We start from the raw sequence: 25,584 nt of genomic DNA, 5'->3' as shown, positions 1-25,584 counted from the left end.
TTATTTTTAACTCGACACGCGGCAGTAGAAGAACATTTTTGTGACATATCCATTTTAAAGCGTTCTGCAGTCCGAAAAAAAAGTTTTACGGTCACTCTGCCAAAGACCTGTCTGCTCTCATTAGGTGCTGGAGCTTTCTGAAGGGACGGTGCCAAGCAGGAGTGTTACTACCTCGCAGACACACACACACACACACACACACACACACACACACACACACACGTACTGAAACACTACCTACATGGTGCAGATTCATGCATATGTCGAGATAAACACAGATACACCAGTATGCTCTCCATACACACGTTTAAACACAAAGCATGGACGACCACACGCACTCTCATTCATTTAAATGTTTACAGTCATAATGTTATTTATGAACACAAACATGAATCCACACATTAACATGTTTTCACAACTTATATGGATATTTTTATAAACTACACCAGATGGAAATTGACGGCACTTTTATTTTTATTTTTCCAGAGAAACGCTGTAAATTTCAACAAAATGTTCACAAGTCAGTTTAAGTCATTTTGTCAGGGCTGTGGTTGTCACACTATTTTCAGCAACGTACCAAATATGACATATTTTTTCAGCTACGTACCCCCTGACCTGCGCAAATATAAAGAGGTTCGATAAATAATGAGGTGAAGCCCTTTAAACATTCTTCCTGATGGACTACTGATGTTTTTTGTTGGTTCTGATTTGGCTTTCGTTTTCACGTCGTTCGGCTGGTTTTCAGCTGTATTGCTGATGTTTAAATGACAAATCGATTTTCTTGATTTTCGTCTTTCATTCAATATTATAATGATTAATGATTGTATTGTAAATAGGAATGCTGAATATAAAATGTGGTTTGTGTTATTTATGTAACTTATTATAGTATAATTATCTTAGGATTTATGCATGACTGATATAATCAAGATTTTCTCACGCCCTGTTTATACGTTTTCTTTTGAGAAGAAATGCACCAAAACTTCGTGAATATCCCACATAATCATGAGCCAGTAATTCATACATAACTTGCATATTTTGGAAGGCTGCGATCACGTAAACAGCGCACTGATAGGAGTAAAGGAGGAATCGGTCCCCAGTGGTCCACCTAAAAAGGCAGGTTGGGGTGGTGGACGGGTCACAAAACATAGGACTTTTCATCAGGACACCGGTGTTCGGAACCACGTGAACTTTGAGTGATTTAAAGGTTTGCTGTCACCCTGATTCTTTTCGTGAAGGTAACAACAGTAACTTGCCTAAACCTTAAGACGGCTAACCACACTCTTTTCCTTAACGTAACCACAATATCTAATGTGTAGGATATCATATGAATCCTTGTACGAGGTTACGTTGATTACATTAACATTTAATCAAACTCTCATGTACCTCCTGCAGTACTCCAAAGAAACCCTAGGGGGTACCTGTGTCCCTATTTGACAAACCAATGTAGGGGGTTACATTAATTGCGCAAAAGTTAACGTTATGGACACTTTTTTTGTTTAAAAAACTGCTCTCGTCTACAAATTTTGAAATTATTCAGACACAAAGCAACAAATAAAAAGCTTTCAGTAGGGTCGAAACACGTCGCTATTTACAGAATACGTGCTTAAGATTTGCTGGATTTGAAAATTTTAACTCAAACACAATACTGGAACTTCTTTGCCAAGAACTAGCTACAAATTAAATTTCAAACTGGAAAACAAAAGTGATTCCCAAACAGCAACATGCAAACTTAACGTTATTCACCAAAATAGCATAAAATATTTTACATGTGCTGAAAATTAAAGTAGTTACCTTGTGCTTCCACCTGGGGTCACCAAAGAGCAAAGTTCCAATACGTGGTTTTTAATTAACTGACTGTTTAGATGAGAAATTAAGAATGTTTAGATTATGAACAGGTTAAATAGTGTTCTAGGATTTCTGGGTAATCAAGTTCTTTAAACGTCCAAAAAAAGTTAACTTTTCTGCCCTTCTAGAACGCAAATTTGTGAATCCTAGGACAGCGAAGGAATGACCCGCCCTACTCTCCTTATGATTGGCTAGCATTCACTGCCTTCGTTAGCTGGATTGGTTAGGTTTAGGTAAGAGGAGTGGGATTGGTTATGGTAAGAAAGGTGAGCCAATCAGAGGCAGAGTAAGGCAGGACATTCCTTCGCTATCCCAGGATCCGCAAATTGCAACACATTCTCACTCCGACCTCGTCACATATTAACGTTTGGTCATGGACTTTCAACGTCCACATACGACGTGCAAGGTACCCTGGGTGTGTTGGTTGTTGACGTTTTGGGACGCCGTGTCAAGTTCAGCCTGTTACATGCATTGTCTTCTTTCAAGATACACTTCCATTTTCACAGGAAATAAACACACTACGTCAGTACAACACCGCAAATTGAGTCTCACCGGACACAAACACCGCTCTCTCAGGTGAAAGTCCGCCCCACTCAAACTTTTTGCTGCCTTAACTCTCATCATTGTCCTGCTGCGTTTCCCCCCCTGATGCCGCCAGTCGCCAATAAACTATAATGGCAATCGGCCGCGTATCATGCCGACATTAAAGGATGCCCTTTTTTTGTTGATTTCTGACGCCACAAGTCGTCGACTTTGGAGTGAGACTGGGGTCAATATTCGTGGGGAGGACAGCACAGAGCGTGTTTGTCAGAATCAGTATCGACACACAGACTGATGCTTTTCTCAGTCAGCAAGCAAGCCTATCACTTATTCTGGATACAGCTTCTCCTGGTCTGGTGCTGATACCTAGCACACACACACACACACACACACACACACACACAAATACATACGCATGCAGTGCAGACAGGCTGGACTGAATCTGGGTCAGACCAGAGGAAATGAACACATGGCAGAGACACTCAGACTGTACTGTGTGTATGTGTGATTTAAGTTTGTGAATGAGCCTGAGCCAGAAAGAGCGACACACACGCGCACACACACACACACACACACACACACACACACACACACACACACACAGAAGATTTCTGTGTTATCAGTAGGCAAATTTGGTCTTCAGCAGTTTGAACAAACTTTAGCTTCAGTGCATCAGATACACATGCATATACACTGTACACACACACACACACACACACACACACACACACACACTAATGCGTTGTCCTTCTGTCTGCCAGCCTGTCTTCTTGTCTCTGTCTTTTGCAGTGATGAAGTGTAAATGATGGTGGGCAGAGTAATAACAGTCCTGCAGACCAAACACTCTCTCATCTCACACAGTGATGACAGCTCTCTCTCCGTCTTCCTCCCTCTTCTCCTCTTCCTCCTCTACACCTGTCCTGCTGCCTCCTGCTCCTTCTGGTAGCACTTTCACAAACCAAATCCCTCAACATTCAACAGGCAGTTAGGGATCCAGCCATGGTAATGATTTCTTTTTAAGGGTGAATCCATCCTTTAATCTCCATCTGTCCCTCGTGGCACACTCGTGGTGCCTTCAAGTGCGGTCGTCTTTGCCAGAACAGTCAATTTGAGCAACCATCTAATGTGGTTTTCAGAACTTTGCTGGTGGAAAGTTTCTGAGAGCTTCAAGTTTTGATGTAAACATTAACATAAGTTTGCAATATTTAAAAGTAAAAAACACAAAATCATTCATAAGTTCTGGTCGTTAGTCACGTAGCAGCGTTGTTCTCAAGAGCTAAACCACTTAAATGCTTTCCGTATCCAAAATACAAAGTCAGAAGTTGCGTTTGGAGGCAGCTGTGTTTCCCTTTGTGCTGCAGGAAGCTCACGGGTCATAATGTAAACTTGTCAGACAAAAATAAAAAACCTAACATGTTTGTTGGCAGCGTCGCAACTGGCTAACTTCAAGTGTTTGGCGCTGCAAACGTGCACTTGCATGTTTTAGCATTTCGTCAACATACTGAGTATGAAAACTTGGCAGTTTCAAGCATAGCTCAGTGGTGTGAGGAAATGATGTGGACACCCAAAATAAAAACACCTGTCACTGCCCTTTAACATTTCCAAAAAAACCTGGAATTACATATTTCTGACTTTTTTTGCAGCCTGTCGTCGTCTGTGTTCAGATTTCCATTGTTAACCAACTCAAAACTTCAGGATCATGTGCCAGTTTAAGCATTTCAGAAATTTTATGGTGACAGCTTCCAACAAACTAACAAGAAATCAGCTGACAAAGGATCTGAATCCAAAAACTACTGTTAGGATTTCTGGTTTTGCTGGTACAGTCCGGTGTACAGGCTTAAACCAGTTTGACTTTATGTAAACCAGCTGAACCAGCAGTCACTAAGGCACGTTCTGGCAAATAAAAAAAGTAGCCTATGTCAGTAACCTGTGCAGAAGGCGTAATGGCATGGAATCAGTTAACAGAGGTAAAATTCATTGTGGATGGAGAGCTCTGATGTAATAGTTGGACACGCATTGACTGTGGGAGCTGCTGCTCAGTCAAGTGCGGCATTTGGTATACTGGTCCGCTCAGGTGTTTGGCTTAATATCAAACTGGTTATAAAATGTTTACATCGACCAAACCTGACCGAAAACCTGCTCTTATGGTGACCTGCTCTGTTACTCACAAACCCCTTTTACGCTGCCTCTTCAAGGTAGGAATTTCACGCTGTTATTCCGCCTCACTGTTCTGTATACAAGGTGAAATTGCGGGATGAGGGGACAGAGTTGCCTCGTCTTCAAGCTGGCAGCGGAGGTAGTAACGGCGCTGCAACAACCTCCACCACAGGGAGATTTAAAAAGCAACTAATAGCAGTTAGCGCCTAACTCAAAGAGGAAGAACAGCGGCCAAAGATGTTCGCAAATTGAGAAAAGAGTGATGTGAGGGAGCTCCTTACCCTCTGAGCAGAGGACGAGATCGACCGCCATATAACAGGGGCAGGAAATGATTGTTTATGCCATGTTAAGCCATTGTTATGGATCAATGCGTATATTACATGTCACGCTAGAGATTGGTGCTGTTGTCATGTCCATCACGTCTCTTTTGCTTCTGCTGGTGACGGCATGCTGTCTAAAATCACACACTGGAGCGGCATGATGCCACCGCTGTTTGGAAGGCCTTGGTGGCACGATCTCGGTGTAAAAACGGCGACAGACTCTCCACGATATCAAAGCCCACTTGTTACGAGTGTCTTCCTTTATATCCTGAAACTGTTTTCCAGCTGAAGACAACCCTTCTGCTCTACAGCACATGTGGGACCTTTTGTTTTTAGGTGGATTGTGCCTTTAACCAGCTCAGACAGAGCGGGGATTGTGAAGGCCTGGTGGCTTCATCTATAGTAAGGTTCCATTACTGCGGTCCAGCCCGCTGTGTGCTGCATAGCTGTGGTTACACAGTCCTAACACACACACACACACACACACACACACGGTAGATGGAAATACTATGAGTATATAAGCACATCACATGCAGCAGACGCACATATAGAGTACGTAGCATGCACACAGCTAGACAAACACGTACACGTGCACAGCAGAGTGTGAGCGCAGACAGATCATATTACAAAACCAAATAATTAACTTTCTTTCTTTCTTTCTTCCGTTCTTTCTTTCTTTCTTCGAGAGTGGCAGGGAACTGGCAAGTGTGTGTTTGTTGGGTGAGAGATACATAGTTCATTGAGCGGGCACAAGGGACAGCCCGTTATGTGTGTGTGTGTGTGTAACAGTGTTAACATTCAAGGCAGGACCCCTGAACCTCCAAGGACTCTTCCTCTCACAACCCTCTAACCTTTTTTCAAGCTTCTCTCCATCTTTATTTTTCTCATCGCTCTTATTTTTGTCCCATTTTTATTCAATTTATTGACAGAAAATCAAGTGCGAGGCATATTTGTGTTATTTTTGTGCGTTGAATTTAATGTTTAAGGCTTGTATTTAACCTTTGCGTTTTTGCGTTATCGTATTATCTGTCCACACTGGCTTCTCTCCTGTCGCTCTATTTTTTTCTCGTTTTCTTCTTTGCACTTCTTCGGTCCTTTCTAACTCTCCCCTCGTCTCGCGTCTCTTTTTTCGGCATCTATCTTTTCTCTACTCTGTCTTCCTTTTACAGCCGCCTCCTCGCCTCTTTCTGCGTTCTCCCGTTCTCCTGCGCTCAGAAATGACGCAGACATACGCTGTAGCTTTATCGCAAAATAAATACAGCGTCAAAAGTACCTGAATCTATTTTTTTTTATTGGTAAAAGCATCACTCTCCATCTGGCCTTTATCTTCCTCCCTCTTCTTCTTCTCCTCCATCCATCCATCCCTGCCTTCCTCCTCCTCCTCTTGTTCAGATTAGCAGGAGGTGCTGGCAGCGGTCTCCCTTGCCCCTTCTTTCACCCCGAGAACACACTGCTCCCTCCTCCAAACACTCTTGTCCTGGGCCGAGTTTAGAGCACAATGTTAAGCTGTCCCTCTCAATGAGTGCGTGTGTGAAAGAGAGCTTATGAACTTTGTGGATGTGGGTAAATACTAAGAATAAGACTGGAATTACTAATTTCTTTTTCTATTGTCAACAAATCCCACGAAATGACCAAAACCGACAATGCGTTAGTCCGTCTCTGGACACTTCGGTGCGCTCGCTTCCAAACACAGTTTCTTCCTGTTGAAGAATAAAATCTCAAACGTGTGTTTTCATTTCTACAAAAGGCAAAGACATTTCGTAAAACAGCTGGGCACTGCAATTTTTAGCAAAGGTTGTGCAAACAGGAGTAAATGGTGCACTTGTTGGGGGACTATTTTCAGCTGCGGATGAATACACACTTGTGGTTCCAACCTTTTCTTTGCCCCTCATCAAACACGACTCGTCAAGTTTCAAACCTGATATTACTTAACACCTTTTTACAATATTTTACAGTATTCTTTTTACACAACTAAACTGTCAATGTTTACGTTAGCTTGTGATTTAGCTCACTGTTTTAACTGCGTATTTATTCACACATTTCCAGGGGTCAAAATTTCAAACCCTTGACCCATGAAGAATCTCCATGACCAGACACAACGTATAAAACAAACACTGCTCCATCTCAAACATGTAGTACAATTGAAAAGTAGTAGCGTGGTGATTGCATAGGTACGGAAACTTTGGGATTCATGACCCTCCATTTTAAGTCGCAGTGTCGAAATATTTTTGTTTTTCCACACTAATGTTCAAACATATCAGATTGAGACTCTGTTAAAACATAATTGATGAAATTCTTGGATGAACGCAGGGAGAAAATTTAAACATATGCAGCTACAAAAAATACATTTGCTGTTACATTAGATTGCGTGGAAGGTTATTCGCGGAAAATTAATTTCATCATTACACTAATTTTCATGACTTTCTTCAAACCTTTTAAGGATTTAACTAATTCCATGACTTTCCCAGGTTTTCCAGACCTTGTTTATTACTTTTAGTTAACTGTTTCAGTGTCCAGTGTTTAAACATCTCTGCTCGCTTGCGAACGACTTTTCAGTTTTCATTTTTTTCTGTATTCAGATTGTTATTCAAATTTCAAATGTCAATACAAATATTATCAAAAGTATAACTGTACATGTATTTGTTGAGTTTGTGTGTGTATTCGCTTGTAGCTGCAGTATGTGTGTGTGTGTGTGTGTGCGTGTGTGTCAGGGTATTAGCTGGGGTCCCAGGGTGAGTGCTTAGAGAGTTTTCAACAACCATAATCTCCCTTCCTATAATGTCCCCGGGTCAGGGGCCAACCCTCTCTCTCCGGCTCTCCCTCGTCTGCTCTCTCCCACTCTCCCTCTCTATTCTCCTTGTTTTTTGGCTGAACTATCCGAAGCCCTTCTTCGTTAATCCGTCCTTTTTGAAGCGAGCACCCTTCCCATCTCCCCGCCTCCTCTGCCACGCTCTGCGCTCGCTTTCTCTCGCTCTGCTTTTGGCACTCACCTCTTTGACACTCTTCTTTTCTCTGGTCTCCTTTTTCTTTTCTTCTCATTCTTTATCTCTCCTCTTCCTCTTCTTCTCTTTCTTTCCCGTCTTTCCTCCCTCTCATCCCGCTCTCTCATTTCCCCCTCTTTCGTCGTCTCCCTCTCTGTCCCTGTGATGCGGTGGCGTGACCGCAAAGGGACGGGGTTCATTGTCAAGTCGAGGACCTATCGCACCATTCAAACACACAGTCACACACACACACATGAAAACTCACACACTGGTTCCTTGGTATCTCTGGCACCGGCTGAATGATTGACAGCTGAAAGGAAAGAAGGAATTCCCTCACAGCCTTTGACCTCGTTTCCTCCTTTTCATTTTTAACCTTTATTCTACTTACAGTCCTCAACATTCACCCTCTCCTGACACATTCTGGCCCCGTCTTTGTGCCTCTGCACCGCCTTTCCCAAAAAAAAATCAGTCAGTCAAACTGTGCCTCCTTTGAATTTCTGTTTTTCTTTAGGTGACGCGTCTTTTCTTTGTTGCCATCCCGCCTGTTACCAAATATGTTATTGTTTTCCAGACGCTGTTTTCCAGACACGGGTGACACTTTCCTGTTGCTAATGATAACATTTGACTCACCTGCTCCTTCGCGGCCATCACACCCCGCTGACAAAGATCGACTGATGCGTCACCGCGTGCCGTTCCATCATTGCCTTCCCGTGTTAAAAGCTGCACTCGAAACAAACGGAACTGACAGCCGTCGTGCACAGACCCTCTGCACCTGCACCGAGAGGAAACAAGCAGTCAGTTCTCTGTTATCTCTCCGCTCCAGTTTGTTTAGTGTGATTGGTGATTTAGGGTTCGAGTAAATACGGAGGGCATCACAGGAATTACTTGATGACTGTGTGAAAGATTTGTTGAGTTTCGACAAAATAAAATCGGAAGGTTTGGCGAATCAGTCGTCCAAGATTGCAGGTTAGATCATAAGAGCTCTCAAAGCCGCAGTTAGGTTTCGATTGCCAGTCTAAACCCAGGCTGCATGTCAGATTAGACACCAGCGACCACGAGTACGATGAGACGGAGGCAGAAAATGGCGTCCCACAGCAAAGAGGCCGAGTGATGATTAAAGGAGATAAAGACAAGTAACTGCAGAGTGTCAGCCCTGGAGGTCAAAGGTTTCCTTTAAGAGTGAGGAAGACCTCGTTTTTCTCCAGGCGCCAGGTGGTGTACAGCATATGTCTTAAAATTCTGCGTGCTTTTTTACCACCAGCATTTACTTGTAGTTTTACTTTCAATACTGAAGTAGATTTAATACAATAAAATTACTTTTGACACTTTAACTCAAGTGATGTTCTAACAGACATTTTCTGTTAAGGTATCTCTACTTCGTGCTATAGGTGCATTAAAATATTTCAACCCACTGCACAGTTTTTGTAACGCTAAGAAGGCGGAGAGCGTCAGGATACGTGTTGTTCTGGAGCCAGGATGTTCTGGTCTTCATGCGTCTTCGTCTACTGTGTGAGTTTATAAATGTGCTGTAATTTAAAGTGGAATGTATTTACGTCAATCGACAAGACATTTTTAAGTTGTAGATTGATTTTGCGGAACATTAAATCCAACTGGGAGATGACAAGATATTCAATAACCGATTGGCTGCATTCAAAATATATTATATTCAATAACCGATTGGCTGCATTCAAAATGCTCTCGTCCTCATATCATCGACTCCTCCTCTCCCTTTTTCATACAAACTATCAGCAGGACACATCTGAGCCTCTTTGTTTCCCACTTTGAAATGCTGTCAGTCATTTCCTGCTACTGTTTTCCCATCAGCCTCTGGTTCTAGAAAACCTCTCTCTGCTCCGTCTAAGCGTCACCCCGATATTTCAGTTTTACAGCACTTTCCCTCCCTCTCCACACACACGCTGTCACCCCAGCTAGCCGGTGTGTGTGTGTGTGTGTGTGTGTGTGTGTGTGCTGGTCGAGCCGCGGCGTTGATCTGAGTAAACATAATTAGCTGTGTTTTTTTGTCTTGCCCTAATAAAAGACTCATTTGTTGGACATTTCCACTGCGCTACAAAGAGGACATTTATAAGCCCAGGCCTGGGTTGCCCCCAGGCCAACCCCAACAGAACAGACGGGGGTATTTTTAGCACGGCCGGCGCGCTAGCTAGCTCTGCTCGGACAGCGTGTGTGTGAGAGGGGTGTGTGTTTGTAGAGAGAGTGGGGGGGGGGGGTGCAAGAGGGAGATTTTATGAGATTTTCTGTGATCCTGGTGGCGTTTGTTAGACTTTTTTGAGTGTATGTGCGAATGTGTAATGAAAGGTTTTATGTGTGAGTGTTTGGATGGCGTGTGTGGAAAATCCTCACAGAACCCCCTCCCTCCTCCTCCTCCTCCTCCTCCTCTCTCCCTCCTTTATTGAGGTTCTTGTAAAATATCTGATAAATCTCTGTTCAAAAAAAATATAAAAGGGAGTCTGTGGAAGCTGACATCGCTGCTCACCACGGCGGCTGCATCCAGACTGCACACACACGAAATCTAAAGCACTACACTTTGGGAATATTCCCTCACTTTGTTACTAAACACTTTTCCTGACCCTTACTGGTGTGTGTGTAACCTTTAACCCTCACATAACCTTCATTTTACCTTTATTCTTACCTCAACTGGGATCCTAAATCTTAACCTGCAGCGCTGTGCAGCATGTTACACCTAATGACGCCTCGGGGTCCAGTGTTCGCTGTTCTCAACCTGCCGGCGCCACTTTTATTTTTTAACTCAAAGTGAACGAGGAGTTTTGGAGTGAGATGAACACAAAGTGGTAAAAAGTGGTTTTACAGGTTTTACAAAGGCAGGAAAAGTTGTATTTTTTGCGACAAAGACGACGTTGTCATTGTATAAAGTTACCACGAGCCAGACTGCAGAGGAGTGAGGAAGTAGGAGACTTTGTGGTGTTGCTTATTGCACGTAGAGCATCGTGGAACTTCGACGCTCCTGATTTTGATATGGCCTGGGGCTTTTATTGCACATCAACCCCTTTGGTGGCTCCTTCCCCAGAGTAAACCCTCTCTAACACACACATTAAAGCAAGGGCATAGGTTTTATTTGAACTTTGAGGCGTCCTTCGGCAGACAATTCTGAGTATCAAACACTGAAATTCGTGGGCAATTTGTGGGTTGTGTTATTGAACGTGTTATACTTAAGCGATAAGACAACATGGTTGCGTTGTGATCTTGCAAATTTCATGGGGTTAATATGATTTTCCTTTGACTAAACATGCTGGAGACACTTTTTAATTTAGCCGTTTTCATTTTTAGCAAAGAAATTTTGCAACTTTATTGTCATTAACAGTCACGTTAAACCTGTCTAATGACCCCTGACAACTGAAGTGAACAGGCAGGAATCATTTAAAATTGAATTGAATTTTAAAAAAGGGGGTTTCTATCTAGAAAAGAAAAAGATAATGGTGACCTCTTTGTTTTTGGCGAATAAACGTTGTTTTACATTGCAGCTGTTTATACTACTATTAGGTAGTTGTAGTAGAATCCAAATAAAAGCATTTCAATGTCTAACTGTTTCACGAGTAATTTAATTTGTAGACATTTTTGCAGTTAATTGCAGCAATGAAATTCAGCTTCAGAGACGTCACGGTAGCTTTAAATTCGCCGTACGTACACAACCTGCGTTCACAAACAACAAGCACAAAAATCATGTGAGGCTGCAGTTAAACAGGAAAAAAAGCGTGAGTGTTCCCAACACACTTTCATTTCTGGCTTTGTTAAAAGATTATTCACATTAACAACCAGCGACTGCTGGAAAAAACTGAGTGGTTCCCCTTTACGTCCACATGCACACATCATTTTTGTGCCTCCACATGCAGCTCTCTTAGTTGCTAGGCAACACATCCACAAGAAAAAAAAAAAGAAGCTTTAAAACTTTATGCCCTCCATCATTAAGAAAAACCTCTTTATGGTTTTCAGCTCACATCAGAGTTTGTTGCCTGTGACCTCGGCGGTAAAATCAGCCGTAATGTTGTGGTAGCAATTTTGGTTTCTGGGTCCCTTTTTTTTTTTTTGCGAAACTGAGCGAGTGTTTACAGTGAAGGCTCCTCCGCTCCGCTGAAGTTTGGAGGGAAAGTGTGTTTCAGCCTGCGCAATCAGTGTGAAGCTGTGACGTCTGCGTCTCCGCGGCGACGTCTGCGACTCGGTGTGTGTGTGTGCGCCGTGATCTCGTGTGCGGTTTTGTACGTGTTCTCCTGCAAGAGAAGTGTGGCGTCATTACATCACAACTTTTCCATGCTTGCTCTGTCTGTGTGTGTGTGTGTGTGTGTTTTGCCAGATTTTAGAGGGAGGGAGGGGGGGGGGGTGTACACTTCTCACCTTTTACGCTAAATGTCATCCAGACCACACCCCTGGCACACACACACACACTCACACACACACACACACACAGACACACACACAGATTATTTTAGTGAAGGTTTTTTGTTAAATGCACAATTATTTTCCGGGGACTAAGACGATGAAAACCATCAGCATCCTGCCAAAAATGTGTGTGTGTGTGAAAAGAAAATACAGAGAAATGGAAAGAGAAAATGTATGAAGAGATACACACATAATGCACGGAGCTGCAACCACACACACACACCAAAAAAAGTACACAATCGGCCCAATCTGATGCTGTATCTTGGAGTGTGAAAGGGAGCCTTGTCTGGCTGCCTGAGGAACTCCCTTCGAATTGGACTGTGTGTGTGTGTGTGTGTGTGTGTGTGAGCAGGCATACTAAACCACTCTACATCCATGTGGCAGCAAAATGTAGCTTGGAAAACAACCCCACTCTTACACGCACACACACCCTGAGGGCTCCAGAGGCCAGCCGGCGACCTGGTGTGTGTGCGCTAATGTGTGTGTGTGTGTGTGTGTGTGTCTGAGAGTGTATGTGTGTGCATGCCACAGTAAAAAAAGGAAGTGTACAGGAGCTGTGAAAACAGTTCAGGTCAACAGTTTGTGCCCAGACAGATCGACAGAGGGAGAAAATGAAACCGAAATCTGCAAAGGTGAAGGATAAAAGAGAGAATGTTTCTTTAAAAATACACTCCTAAAAAAGCAACTTGGCGAGCAACATGTAGGTGGTTATTTCCAATTAGTACGATGAAAGTCAATGGCAGAAAATGTTTCTGCACTGGTTTAAATGTCCAGATTTACTTCAAATCCCTCAAAATCAAAGAGCGGTAGCTTTTCAGTCATTTTGCATTGATGCTCCACAGGAAGAAATGAGACGAAGAAGCAGCTGAGACTGACAACCAACGATGCATGCTGAGTAAAGCTTTATAGAAAAACTCAAAAACAGCTCTTAAAAAAATGCACGGCGCAGATAAAATAATGTCAACACCTCATGAAAAGCTCGTAACATCTGAAGCAGCTTAAGCGGAATGACAAACTACAGCTCCAGAGGCGGGGCATGTCGGGCCGAATGCTAATTAGCAGCATTTTTCATCTATAAAAGCAGTCTGGCAATCAAGAGTTTTCAAAGCAACATGAAACAGCCAACAGAGCTGCAAAGAGGCTGAAGCATCTGTGCTCAATTTGGGCCGAGTTCACACAGAGAGACGTTAAGATGTGAGGTGCGTCGCGAGAAGGGGAGAAAGAGATGAGCTGCGACTGCCGGGAGTTAAGACGGCAGACGTGTTGTGCGTGTGGGTAACAGGTATGTCGCGCTACATCGAATGAAAATTTGAAAATATCTGAAGATTTCCATGGAAAAGGAAAACACAGTTGAGTTGCACCTGTCCATGGAAACATATGGAGCTGAAAAGCGTTTGTGTGAATGAAGCCTCAAAAACTGACAGGAATCATATAATATGTTCCAAACAAAAAACAGACCATGGTTACGGTCACCTGAGAGTGCAGAGCTGATCTTCTTCCAGGCGCTGTTTATAAGTGTGTAGGCCTATCGTCCGTGGGACAGATGTAAAGCTGATGTCGAGCTACAGACGTAAAACTTTTCCACATTTACCACAGACTATTTACGGAAGAAGGTACGATCTGTCAGCTGTGATTGGTTTTCCCTCGTCACATGACATGCGGTGCAAATGCTAAATTCTGCTCTAGCGTTTCAGCCCGCGTCTACTTTATAAACTATGACTTTGACGGTGTAAAAAACACGGCGTGTGTACGGCCCCTCAGACCGCCCTGAATGCTCTTCTTCAGGCACACTTCTGCAAGTGTTTACATTACGTAGCCTACACTGCTACATGTTGCTACATGCTAACATCAGGGAAACTTGGCTGCCAATGTTGTAAATTTCTCCCTGATTTCAGATCAGATTCCCACTGGAACATCTCCTGTTGTCAGGATTTTGGTGTAGAAGCTTTCATTGGTGGTTTTTCACAGCATAAAGTGCCGCTACACTGCGTTACAGTCATTCCCCAGCTGCGAGTACACAGCTACATGTAGCCACATGCTAATGTCTGGGAAACCTGTAGTCTTGTTTGCAGATGTTTATTTCTTCCTGATTTCAGATCAGATTCCTGCCGGAACATGTCCGCAATTTGCCGTTACGGTCAGTCCTCAGCTGCAATGATGATGCAGAGACTCCGAGACACTGACCAACCAGAGCAGGCTGGGCTTTTGCGGGAGGGGGGCTTCAAGAGATGGGCACTGTTTAGCACCAACAGTATGAGGAAAATAAATTGCTTTTTGAACATTAAAGCGTGTAAACATGTTGTAGAGGAAACCCAAAATGCAAGAGTAAAAGGGCACTTTTAATGAAGTGTTAATGAAAAGGATTAAAGTGATGAAGAAAAGGATAACAGCACCAAACATAAAGTTCCTGCTAATAATAATCTGGTACTTTCACTCAGGGTGACTAGCAGCAGCTGGGCAGGTAGTTTCTGTTTCCTCAGTTTTAACAGCTGCTGGCGACTGCAGCAGGTTTTTGATTTGATTGTATTAAATGTATCAAGGCTTCACGGCAGGACTCTGCAGCCACAAATTACACCGTAAACCAGAATCACAGTGAGGAGAAACTTTGCTGCTTCAGTCAGTGGAACGCTGCAAAAGATGAAGCCACGTTTGTGCACACACACACACTCTCTCTCACACACACACTCACACCGCTGCTGTGAGAGGCGTGTCTCAAACAGGAAACAAACTACCTGCTAAAATTAGTCCCAGAAAGAATTCTGCATTCACACACACACACGTGCGCTTAGTCGTCGTACACTCTCTCTCAAAGACAAACACACAAACGTGCTGATGGTTTCCAGTAATGTCGCTCTTAATGTCAATTAAAGAAAAAGTCTCCATCATCTTATACATGTCTGTTTCACAGCACCTCACAGTACTGCTGCTTTGGCACATATGTTTATATATGTCACCCAATTGTGTGCGTGTGTGTGTGCCTCATAGTCGTACATATCTCTTTCCCCAGGAGTAAACTGGGGTCAAACCAGTTAGTGTTGTCACGGCAATTTGCAGTTAGGCCTCTGCGTGTTTGTTTGCTTTGCACGTTTCTTTTTTTTTGTGAATTTTATGAATCTGGAGTACCTGAACATGCGTGTGTGTTTTTACTGTATGTGTGTGAATGATATGTTTGTCGGCCAGTGTTGGTGTGTGTGTGTGTGTGTGTGTGTGTGTAACACAGTAAGCTGCCCTCAGGCTGATATATATTCTTTTCACTCAAACAGCCCATTTACAGTTCTGGGGTCGGCTCCCTCTCGCTCTGCCGTGACCCGGACCGTTTAGAGGTCAGCGTCAAAGCTGAACCCAGGTCAGCTCGCTAACTGACTCCAGCTCTGGTCCTCTGGGGGTTTACTGACAGCCAGGTTGCTCAAACTGTGGAGTAGGGGCCAAAAATGGGCTGTGCGGCTTCTTTTAGTTGGTCCTGGTGGGGAAAAGGGGGTTTCTGGATCGTCTGTAGCAAAGACGTTTGAATTTCCAAAGCATACTTTGTGATTTTTGGCATCCGCTGCTCGGCACTCTTTGCTGTGATGCCGCTGTGCTCCGACTTCTCGAGATCGGCTGTAAATATTGGCGCCGTCTTGCTTGGATTTTATGTAGATTCAGGTAGAGTTCCTTCCCGTTGTCTTCTCCTTTTAAGCCAAAGGACTGATCGCTGTTTGTTCTTATTACCCGTTTAGTTCTTCTTCCTCTTCTTATTCCAACTGAGCCGGAAACCTCAAACACATGACTTCCTATTAAACACTGATGGCACTGATTCACAAAAGGATTGCGCAGCTTTTGCGTCCACTAAACCAGCACAAATGAGACAAAAAGAAACCATGTGATTCTCAATGCACCCCTATTTTGCCAAGCAAATAACGTCTCAGTGCTCCTGTGCTATCAGCACGTTCTTAATTAGGTATAATACGCATACATTTGGCACAAAATTGGCCTCTTTTTATATCAGCGCTAACAGCCACACGCAGTTACAATAAAATTATTAGCATCTGAACGAGAATATCACTTTTCTTTTCCTCTCTGCCATTGCACTGCTGCCAAGACAACATTTATTCTTTGCTACATGGATAACTACAGTCCGATGCAAAAATGTATGACCCTGTTTGAACGTTAATGTCATTAGCACTCTACCTTTTGTGAATCGGACCTTGAGACGGGGCAGATAGTGGTTGCAAGGGATGTGCAATTCATGCTGCTATTAGCGGCCACAATCTGTTCTTCGTGATTTCTCCTGAATGTTTAGAAAGGCAAAAAGAAGCGCTTTTATGAAATGGAGATTGATTCAATAACTGGGATTAAAATTAGAAGAATTTACCAAACCCGTTTAAGAAAGCTTGGGTTCTGGGGTGAATTAATGTAAGTGATTGTAAAAACGTTTCTGGAATCAAAAAGGGGCTCCAGAAAGTGTTCAAATAAAATGATCTGAGAAGGAATGACCACATTACCGTTTAGATTTAGTTTCATTTGCAAGCCCCCGAAAAAACTGCTGGGATCCATCCATGTAAAGGAAAGGAGGGGTCTGTTAATGGAAGATAATAGTCAATACCATCAGGCAGTAACTAAAAAAGATGAACTGGGGCTGATCCTTGAGAAAGTACATCGAGATCTTTTTACATGTCTTCATTCTGGTCCTTCTGGATGAGAAATTTCATTTACTGTACTTGAAGCCTGAGCTGAAAATGTTTTGAAAACCTTTGACCTCGACGATTCATTGGTTGATGTTAAAGCTAACTCAGATCACATCCTAAAGGCATCCCGAATCAGATTTCATTGAATTAACCTGGTGTATACGGACTTCTTAAACATCTGCAGTCTGCTACCTTCAGTGTATAAGTTTACTTTTGCTCTGGGAGCCGGGATGATGGAAACATCAGTAACTTTTAGCATGTGGGGACCCACCAGAAATGCTCTGTTTGGGCCCCAAACCACAGAGAGAAAAAATACTTACTCAGAGCTTTTAGAGGTGAAGATCAAAGCTGGAGTGAAGGTCAGATCCTAAAGGCTGTTTTAAATTAATAGCAAGCGTAAAAATCAGTCGTAAGAATCGCTGAAGAGCTTAAAACTGGAAAGGTCTGGTTTGCAAAATACCATCCGCGTCTTTTGGCAGCTTGTAGAGAAAGTTTTGTTAATGATGTGATGGTGAGGACGAGGAGAATGATGACGACGCCAAGAAAGATGATGATTGTCGCAACTTTACAAAGTATCCTTAAAAGGTAAAGAAAGCTGGCGATGTGGTATTTCTATCTTCAGCTTTTCGACCCCAGCTGGCCTAAAAGATTGATATTTAAGTGTCCCTTATCAAATTTCTGAAAGCCCATTCTGCTTTTCGTTTGCTTAGAGGCAAACTGAGTATATAAAAAAGTGGAGCTCAAGTGAGAATAACAAGAAATGTAACAGAAATCAGAAGTAGGAGATGAGGGGGATCTCCATCAACCAAAGGGATAGGTAAAGTCAGCTAAACAGGGTGGAGTGTTTGGGGATTTCCTGTCACCTCTTATCACTGTATGTCTCTACTGGTAAAGGGAAATTCCACCTTTTAGCAAAATTCACACCATTGCCTCAGCAGTCGTGCTCTACCCAAGCATCCTTTAAAACTATATGTTCTTTCTTGCTTTCGTCAGGCTTCGAAGTTTTAAGTGTCCCTACCTTCTTCCTGTGTGAATAGAAACCTTTATGAGGTGAACATGTAGCAGGAAATACAGTAAACGATATCTATGTCATTGAAATTAAATAAAACATTGGGTGATCTGGGAATGAAAAAGCATCAGGTAATCAGATCAGATCAGATCAAGCAACCCTTGAGGGTCAGGTCCCAACTGATGATCCTCCACATGGAAAAGGTCTTAGAATAGTTCGTCAAACTCTTGTTTCTTGAGAGTCCATATTTTTTGTTAAGATTTCTAGAGCTCTAAGATTGATCTTCATGTCTCCTCTCTGCCTCTTTGTCTAGGGTTCGGGCTTCCACGCATCGCGGAGGCAGAAGTACGGCAACGTGTTCAAGACCCACCTTCTGGGCCGCCCTCTGATCCGAGTGACGGGCGCCGAAAACGTGCGCAAGGTGCTGATGGGCGAGCACACGCTGGTGACGGTAGACTGGCCTCAGAGCACTTCAACGCTGCTGGGACCCAACTCACTGGCCAACAGCATCGGAGACATCCACCGCAAGAGGAGGAAGGTCAGGAGATACACACCCAAATATACGAATGCACGACCATGCACATTCGGAGATCAGGGCAAGGTCTTTAAAGGGCTTCACAATCACAAAAAGTTTGAGTGTGGCCCATGAACTAAAATGAGTCTGACACCCCTGGTCTAGTGGTAAAGAACTTTTTATTTCACATCTGAAAGAAGCGATATATCGTAGAGTTTCGACACATATTCGAACACACACATGCGCTTGAAAGAATCCACTGTCAGAAGCACTGGACTCATGTGCTGCACAATGAGGAAGGTAGGACACATTCTTCCAGACACACACAAACAGAACGACAGAGTATCAGTGTAAAGCTATCCCGTCCTCTCAGTCTTATCAGCAGCGTTCTGGCTACTGAAGCGTGAGAACAACCCCTCCATAACTCCATCCTCTCCTCCACTCATCTACATGAAGAGAAAGGGATTCCAGTCACCCGCCTGTCCTCTATTACTTGTTTTTCTGTCCTTCCTCATCTTCTCTTCTTATTTTGTCTGATTTCTTGTGTATTCTGACTATCACATATATATCTCTGTCTCTTTTTCATTTCTCAGCCTCTTTCTCATCTCCTGTCTGTCTTTGCTTCCTCCCTTCTCTCTCTCTTTCCGTGCCAGGACCATTCAGGTAATCAGCCACTTACCTCTCCCTCCTATTATCCCGTTATCCCCAGGGCACATACCTTCCCTCTCTTTTGCCCCCCCTCTTTCTCTCACACACACACATGTGATGCGCACACACACAAAGTCACAGATAAACACACGCATACACACAAAGGACAAAAAACGAGATGAACAGGAAGCTCAGTCTGGTGTTTTTTCCTGTAAATCAGTCTCTAGTTTGCTCTTTTTTTGAGAGAGAGAGAGAGAGAGAGGTTTGGAGGCGGGGTCAGGTTTCGTTGCCGCGGTGCCCGGGGACAGTGAGGGGTCGGCTGGGTCTAATCTGGGCTCTGATCCCCTCTCCTCTCCCTGGAGACCCCCGCACTAACCTCATGTAATGACCCCTGATTAGGAAGGCTGCCTCCAACACGGCACAAAGAGGAGCTTTCTGTGGGGGGCTCCACACACACACACACACACACACACACACACACACACACACACACGTAACAGTACACAAACGCATAGTATGTGCACACACCTGAACATTCCCCAGCTCTCAACCCAAACAGCCAGATGCAGAGACGGATACAGGGTCGGTAATGTTGCTTATGGCTGAAAAGTTTGAGCCTCATGTGGCTGAGCAACCACACTGCCGAAATACCTTTGAGCAAGACAAGCAATCTCATACCTGCTGCCATTCTGTCTCTCTGTCTGTCTGTCTGACCTTTGAGGAAAGAAGTTTTCTCTACAGAGGTCAAGTGATGACGGGTCACATCAGAGTTTGACTGTACTGGCTCTAACATAAACTGTACCTCAACCTCCATCCAGTTAAAACAACCAATCGCCAGAGAAAAATGTTGGCATTGTGCGTTCCTGCAAACCACCGATATGTTAAATTTTTCTGTTATTACGTAGCAAATACGTTGAAATGTTACGCTTCTTTACATTTCAACAACACTGTGGTACGTGTGGTTAGGTTAAGGCATAAATACACTTGGTTATGGTTGGAAAAGATTATGTCTGGGGGCACGATGCTGGCAGGAAAAGCAGCGACATCTCGGCAAAAAAACAACACTTTTCGTGACACTATCCCCGTTGATAGGTTGCTATGAAACACCCACATTTGGTGGCTAAAAAGCAGCTGGAAACACAGCAACACCTCGCAAGATCACAACAGTTTTGTTGTTTATTAGTGTCAAACAGTGGTCTGCAACTTGGCAGGTGTCTCCCCTTAGGTGTCACGCCATCCACCATCCCCTCCACCTGTCCAAGACAAAGTCAGGCCATATACTACGTCCCTTTAGAAATGTTGATATGATACGTTTGAAAGATTTAATGTAACATAAGTGAAACTTGCAGGAACAGAAAAATTGAGTTCTCTCACGTGGTGGCCGTTTGACCTTCTGACTGTTGCATCGTTTTGATAACAAGAGGGACAACGGATAGACAGATGAGGAGGAAGTTGAGAGAAAGAAAGAAGGGCAGAGAGGTCAGCTGGGCAGTTTTCAAGAATTATGTAGTGTGTGTGTGTGTGTGTGTGTGTGTGTGTGTGTGTGTGTGTGTGTGCGTGTGTGGGTTGGCAGCGCTCCCTCCTGTTTTCTGGGTAATAAAACTAAGTCAACAGCAAAAGCGAAACAACATCAACTAGAGAGAAAGAATGAGCAACTGGCTTACTGTCTGACCCACTGGACCAGAACTGCTCCTCTGTGTGTGTGTGTGTGTGTGTGTGTGTCTGGGTGTGTGTTAGTGTCTGCCCTCCTTGTGGTTTTTGTACGGAAAAACAATCTTCACACAGCACATTAGCCTTTCGGTGGATCAACACAGCCAGCCAGTTTCCATCTAACCCCGTGTTAAGCTAGGAAACTAACTCCCTCAAAGAGCCACAGCGGCCTGGTTTTCCACTACAGGCCGGTCAGGGCCAAACGGGGCCAGCCAGGGCTCACACATCATCCTCGTCTGGAAAACAACATCAAACATACGCATTTCTGCTGTGGACAGACAGTTTATCACCTCAGTTGCCATATCGAGGCTGTGGTCTTAACCTGTGCACAGTCTTGTGGATAGTCAGGAGAAGTAGTTCAGTGTTTTGACCCACCCCCACAAGGCAAACATCACACATACTTGGATACGTGTTATTTGACTATATTAATCTCTATAAACAGCTGTCTGCATCTGTAGGCAATGGGACAAGATTTTGGTATCGGACATGTTCTGGTTTCCGTTTGTAGTCCCAGTAGAATTCGTCAATGACGTTTGTGATGCATTGGCTGAAATGTAGTCTCAGACCCTGACAGCTATCATCCAATGCCCAATTAGCTTTAAATGAACTTTACAAATGTATATACATTCATAGACATCCATTCATTGTCATCCGCTGATCCGTGGCCGGGTTGCGGGGGCAGCAGGCCAAGCAAAGCACCCTAGACGTCCCTCTTCCTAGCAACCCTTTCCAGCTCCTCCTGGGGTTCTGGGTCTGGCCCGGGGCCTCCTACCAGTTGGACGTGCCCGGAACACCTCTAACGGGAGGTGCCCAGGAGGCATCCTGATCAGATGCCTGAACCACCTCAACTGACCCCTTTCAGCACAAAGGAGCAGCAGCTCTACTCCGAACTCCCTCGGGATGACCCTATCTCTAAGGCTGAGCCCAGACACCCCCCTGCTCGGCGTATGGAAGAGGAGGTCTCGGATATCCTTTGGAATATTGGCCCTGGACTGACAGCCCAGAGTCCTGAGATTAGGACGATACGAAACCGACATGAACTCAAAAATTACATTTAGTTATCCCAGGTGTTTGCGTTCCAACATTGCTCTTGCACGCCGTAAAGTTTTTACAACAGCTGGACAGTAAAGGTGTTTCTGAAAATAGGCTTCACCTGCTGTAAATATATCAAATGTGGGATTTGAACCGATTAAGATTCAATACGTTTCCTCATAAAAGACCTTACGCTGACCTTGTGACGGACTGAACTGCGACCATTTTGCTGTGAGGTGACAGTTCTTAAGAGTTCCGCGTGCAAATGACAAAAAAAACTAAGTAAATTTGACCTCACGTTCCCTCGGCTGCTCAAAAAAAGCACAATATATAATTTCTGTAGCTGTCCCAACAACGTAACCTGACAACACACACAGTAAGTGTGCTGTAGTAAACACGCTGAAGTGGCCTCAGTAAGCCCTACATGACCTGCAGTGGAAAAATGTCCCTTTATACTGAAATAACAGCGGGTGAATCCAAGTTGGGCGCATACACACACATGCAAATACACACAGTGTTGACAGTGGCAGCCAGTTCTTTATTTTCACCCTTCTTACATACCTCTCGCTCTCTGTTCCTCCACTGCTTTAACTCCCTCATTCTCTCCCTCTCTCCGTCCCTCTCCACATTTTCCTCTCCCCTTGTTTTTCCTTTATTTTTTTGGAAACCATCCCTCCATCCCTAAATATAGGAAAAGGAGAAACACAGGCGGGGAACACGGAGGGTGAGATTGGACGGGAATAAAAAAAGACATGTGGAGGGATTCGAATTGACATCTGCCTCAATTTAAGTGTCACTTTTAAAGCTGACATCTTCAAGCTGCTTTCTTTCCGTGTGTTTTACACGCAGGCCAGTTTTCCTCTCCCTTAAGGTGCCATCAGTGTGGTAGAGCATGTCAAAGCTACTCTGAGAAAGAGATGTAGTGAAACCAGTCTGCTGCTCCGCATGCAGCCCTCCTGGCTGTCTCGGTGTGTGTGTGTGTGTGTGTGTGTGTGATGGTGAGTCTGTGTCCTGTGCTTCTGCTCATCACCAGTAGAGGGCACTGCCAATTCTGACTGAGCTGAAGCCCATCCTCTCCATCCCCTCTTAGCCTCACTCAGTTTTTATCAGCCTCTAAGGTCAAATTTAAAAGAAAGGAAATATGAATAGTGAGGTTTTTTCTACAGGGAGGTGAACATAGACCCAAAGCCATGTTCACTGTATCACTGTTGTCTTAAGAAACCTGAGAGGATTGTTATCAGAGCCAGAAATACTTTATTGATCCCTGAGGGGGCAATGGATCCTGTTACAGTCACTCTTACATCTAAGCTTAGAGAAACTGTAAGGAATAAGAAGTATGTAAAGGTATGTGCGTTATGCTTCAATACATTCACTGGCCACTTTATTAGGTACACCTTGCCAGACGGGCTGGTCTGAGTATGTACTGGGATTTTCACACACAACCATCTCTAGGGTTTACAGAGGATGGTCCCAAAAAGAGAAAATATCCAGTGAGCCAAAATGCCTTGTTGATGCCAGAGGTCAGAGGAGAATGGCCAGACTGGTTCACAATGATAGAAAGGCAACAGGAAGTCAAATAACCACTGGTTACAACCAAGGTCTGCAGAAAAGCAACAACACCTTGTCCAACCTTGAAGCAGATGGGCTACAGCAGCAGAAGACCACACCAGGTGCCACTCCTGTCAGCTAACAACAGGAAACTGAGGCTACAATTCACACAGGCTCACCAAAACTGGACAATAGAAGATTGGAGAAACGTTGCCTGGTCTGATGAGTCTGGATTTCTGCTGCCACATTCAGATGGTAGGGTCAGAATTTGGTGTCATGGATCCATCCTGCCTTGTATCAACGGTTCAGGCTGCTGCTGGTGGTGTAATGGTGTGGGGGAGATTTTCTTTGTACAAACTGAGCATGGTTTAAACACCACAGCCTACCTGAGTATTGTTGCTGACCGTGTCCATCCCTTTATGACCACAGTGTACCCATCTTCTGATGGCTACTTCCAGCAGGATAACGCACCATGTCACAAAGCTCACATCATCTCAAACATGACAATGAGTTCACTGTACTCCAGTGGCCTCCACAGTCACCAGATCTCAGTCCAATAGAGCACCTTTGGGATGTGTTGGAACGGAAGATTCTCATCATGGATGTGGTGGAACGGGAGCAAATCTGCAGCAACTGTGTGATGTCATCATGTCAATATGGACCAAAATCTCTGAGGAATGTTTCCAGCACCTTGTTGAATCTGTGACACCAAGAATTAGAAACGGGGTCCAACCTGGTACTAGCAAGGTGTTCCTAATAAAGCGGCCGATGAGTTTATATTGAGTTTATAGCATGGGTCAAAGTTTCTCCTATCAAGTCTGTTTTTACACGGCAATGCCCGCAGATGAGGACCTGCTATGAATTGACCTTTAAGAACAGTGCCTGACTAAAAGTAATTAGTTGTTTTCCGATACTGACATACTTCCAAAATGTCCTGCAAGCAAAGTGTTTCGTACATAAACATTAAAAAACGTGAAATGTCAAGTAGATTAAATTGTAGCAATGAATCATATCCTCTTGTGTTTGTATGTAAATCACCAATTAGTGACTGCGGGCTTATTTAGTGGCATAATAAGGACATTATTTCCCTTTGAAACACAACGGAGTGAAACCTTAAGGTTCAGATAATGTTGTGGATGTTAAAAGAAAATAAGTTTAAGTTGGTCTTGACTGCTGTTAACATGCTTTCAGATCAATCATAAGCTGAAATAATATGATTCAGCCTCGTATGTGACTCTTGCTGTAACACTAACTTCACCTGGCTGCTCTGACCTCTACATCTAAAACCAACAAAGCAAATCCTCTTCTGATTCCAGGTGATGATAGAAGCAGGGAGAGACGTGTGGACTGCTTGTTTGACTAAGAGAAAGGAATAAGAAGTATTTTAAAAAAGGATGGATGAAGGGGCAGGGAGAGACGGGAAGAGGTGGGAGTACAGAGAGAGAGAGAGAGAAGGAGGGAAAGGAGGGCAGAGAGAAGAATAAAGGAGTCTTTACATGTCTGTGGAACCAGCAGCTCGCAGCACTTTCACATAATTTAAGACATATGGACGTTATTAGGACGACCGTGTCTGTGTGTGTGTGCGACAGTGAGTGTGTGTGTGTGTGTGTGTGTGTGTGTGTGTGTGTGTGTCTTTAAGCCTGTGTCTTTGCGCTGCAGGCTACAGAAGACAGTCACGTTTTTGTGGTGCAGCAAAATGACTGAACAATCCCCCCACCACCTCCTCCACCCCCGGCCTGTGTGGAACTTGGAACGTCCTAGAGTGACGCTGCATAAAAAACTGTGCTTGATTGGCAGCCGGGCCGTGTAGGGAGATACCATATGCATGTGTGTTTGTCTGACCTGTAGTTACCTTTCAGAGTCTCCCGTCCGCCTGCACACACACACATAAAGCGACTGACTGACTCGCTGGTCCTACAGTAGCTCAACCCTGCTGCTCCGACTTTATGAATGTCTGTGTGTGTGTGTGTGTGTGTGTGTAGGACTAAGCAAAGCACTCGCCCAAATTGACCAATTATGCATAATCCAGTGCAGACGGGTTAAATGGCTAAATTCACAGTGTTACACAACCTCCTCTGGCTTAACGAATATTTCCCTGATGATTCTGAAACATGTTTGTCTAGTTTTCAAGGCAAGCGATCTACAAACTAGCCAACAGCTGGCTCAGTCACAGATAAACACATGAATCATGGATGCAAACCAC

At 44.0% G+C, this 25,584-nt stretch overlaps 1 protein-coding gene across 1 annotated transcript in view; it reads left to right on the top strand.

Moving 5' to 3' along the window:
- Positions 1 to 25,584, top strand: part of cyp26b1 (cytochrome P450, family 26, subfamily b, polypeptide 1) — a 39,523-nt gene that overhangs the window by 4,074 nt on the left and 9,865 nt on the right. The window contains exon 2 of the mRNA XM_033610031.2: positions 18,243 to 18,467. Within this exon, the coding sequence (XP_033465922.1) occupies positions 18,243 to 18,467 (225 nt within the window). The remainder of the gene's footprint in view (positions 1 to 18,242; positions 18,468 to 25,584) is intronic.

The sequence above is a fragment of the Epinephelus lanceolatus genome, chromosome 22, assembly GCF_041903045.1.
Source record: "Epinephelus lanceolatus isolate andai-2023 chromosome 22, ASM4190304v1, whole genome shotgun sequence".
Lineage (NCBI taxonomy): Eukaryota > Metazoa > Chordata > Actinopteri > Perciformes > Serranidae > Epinephelus > Epinephelus lanceolatus.
Note: the sequence above shows the minus strand (reverse complement) of the source record. Positions and strands in the feature narration are given on the sequence as shown.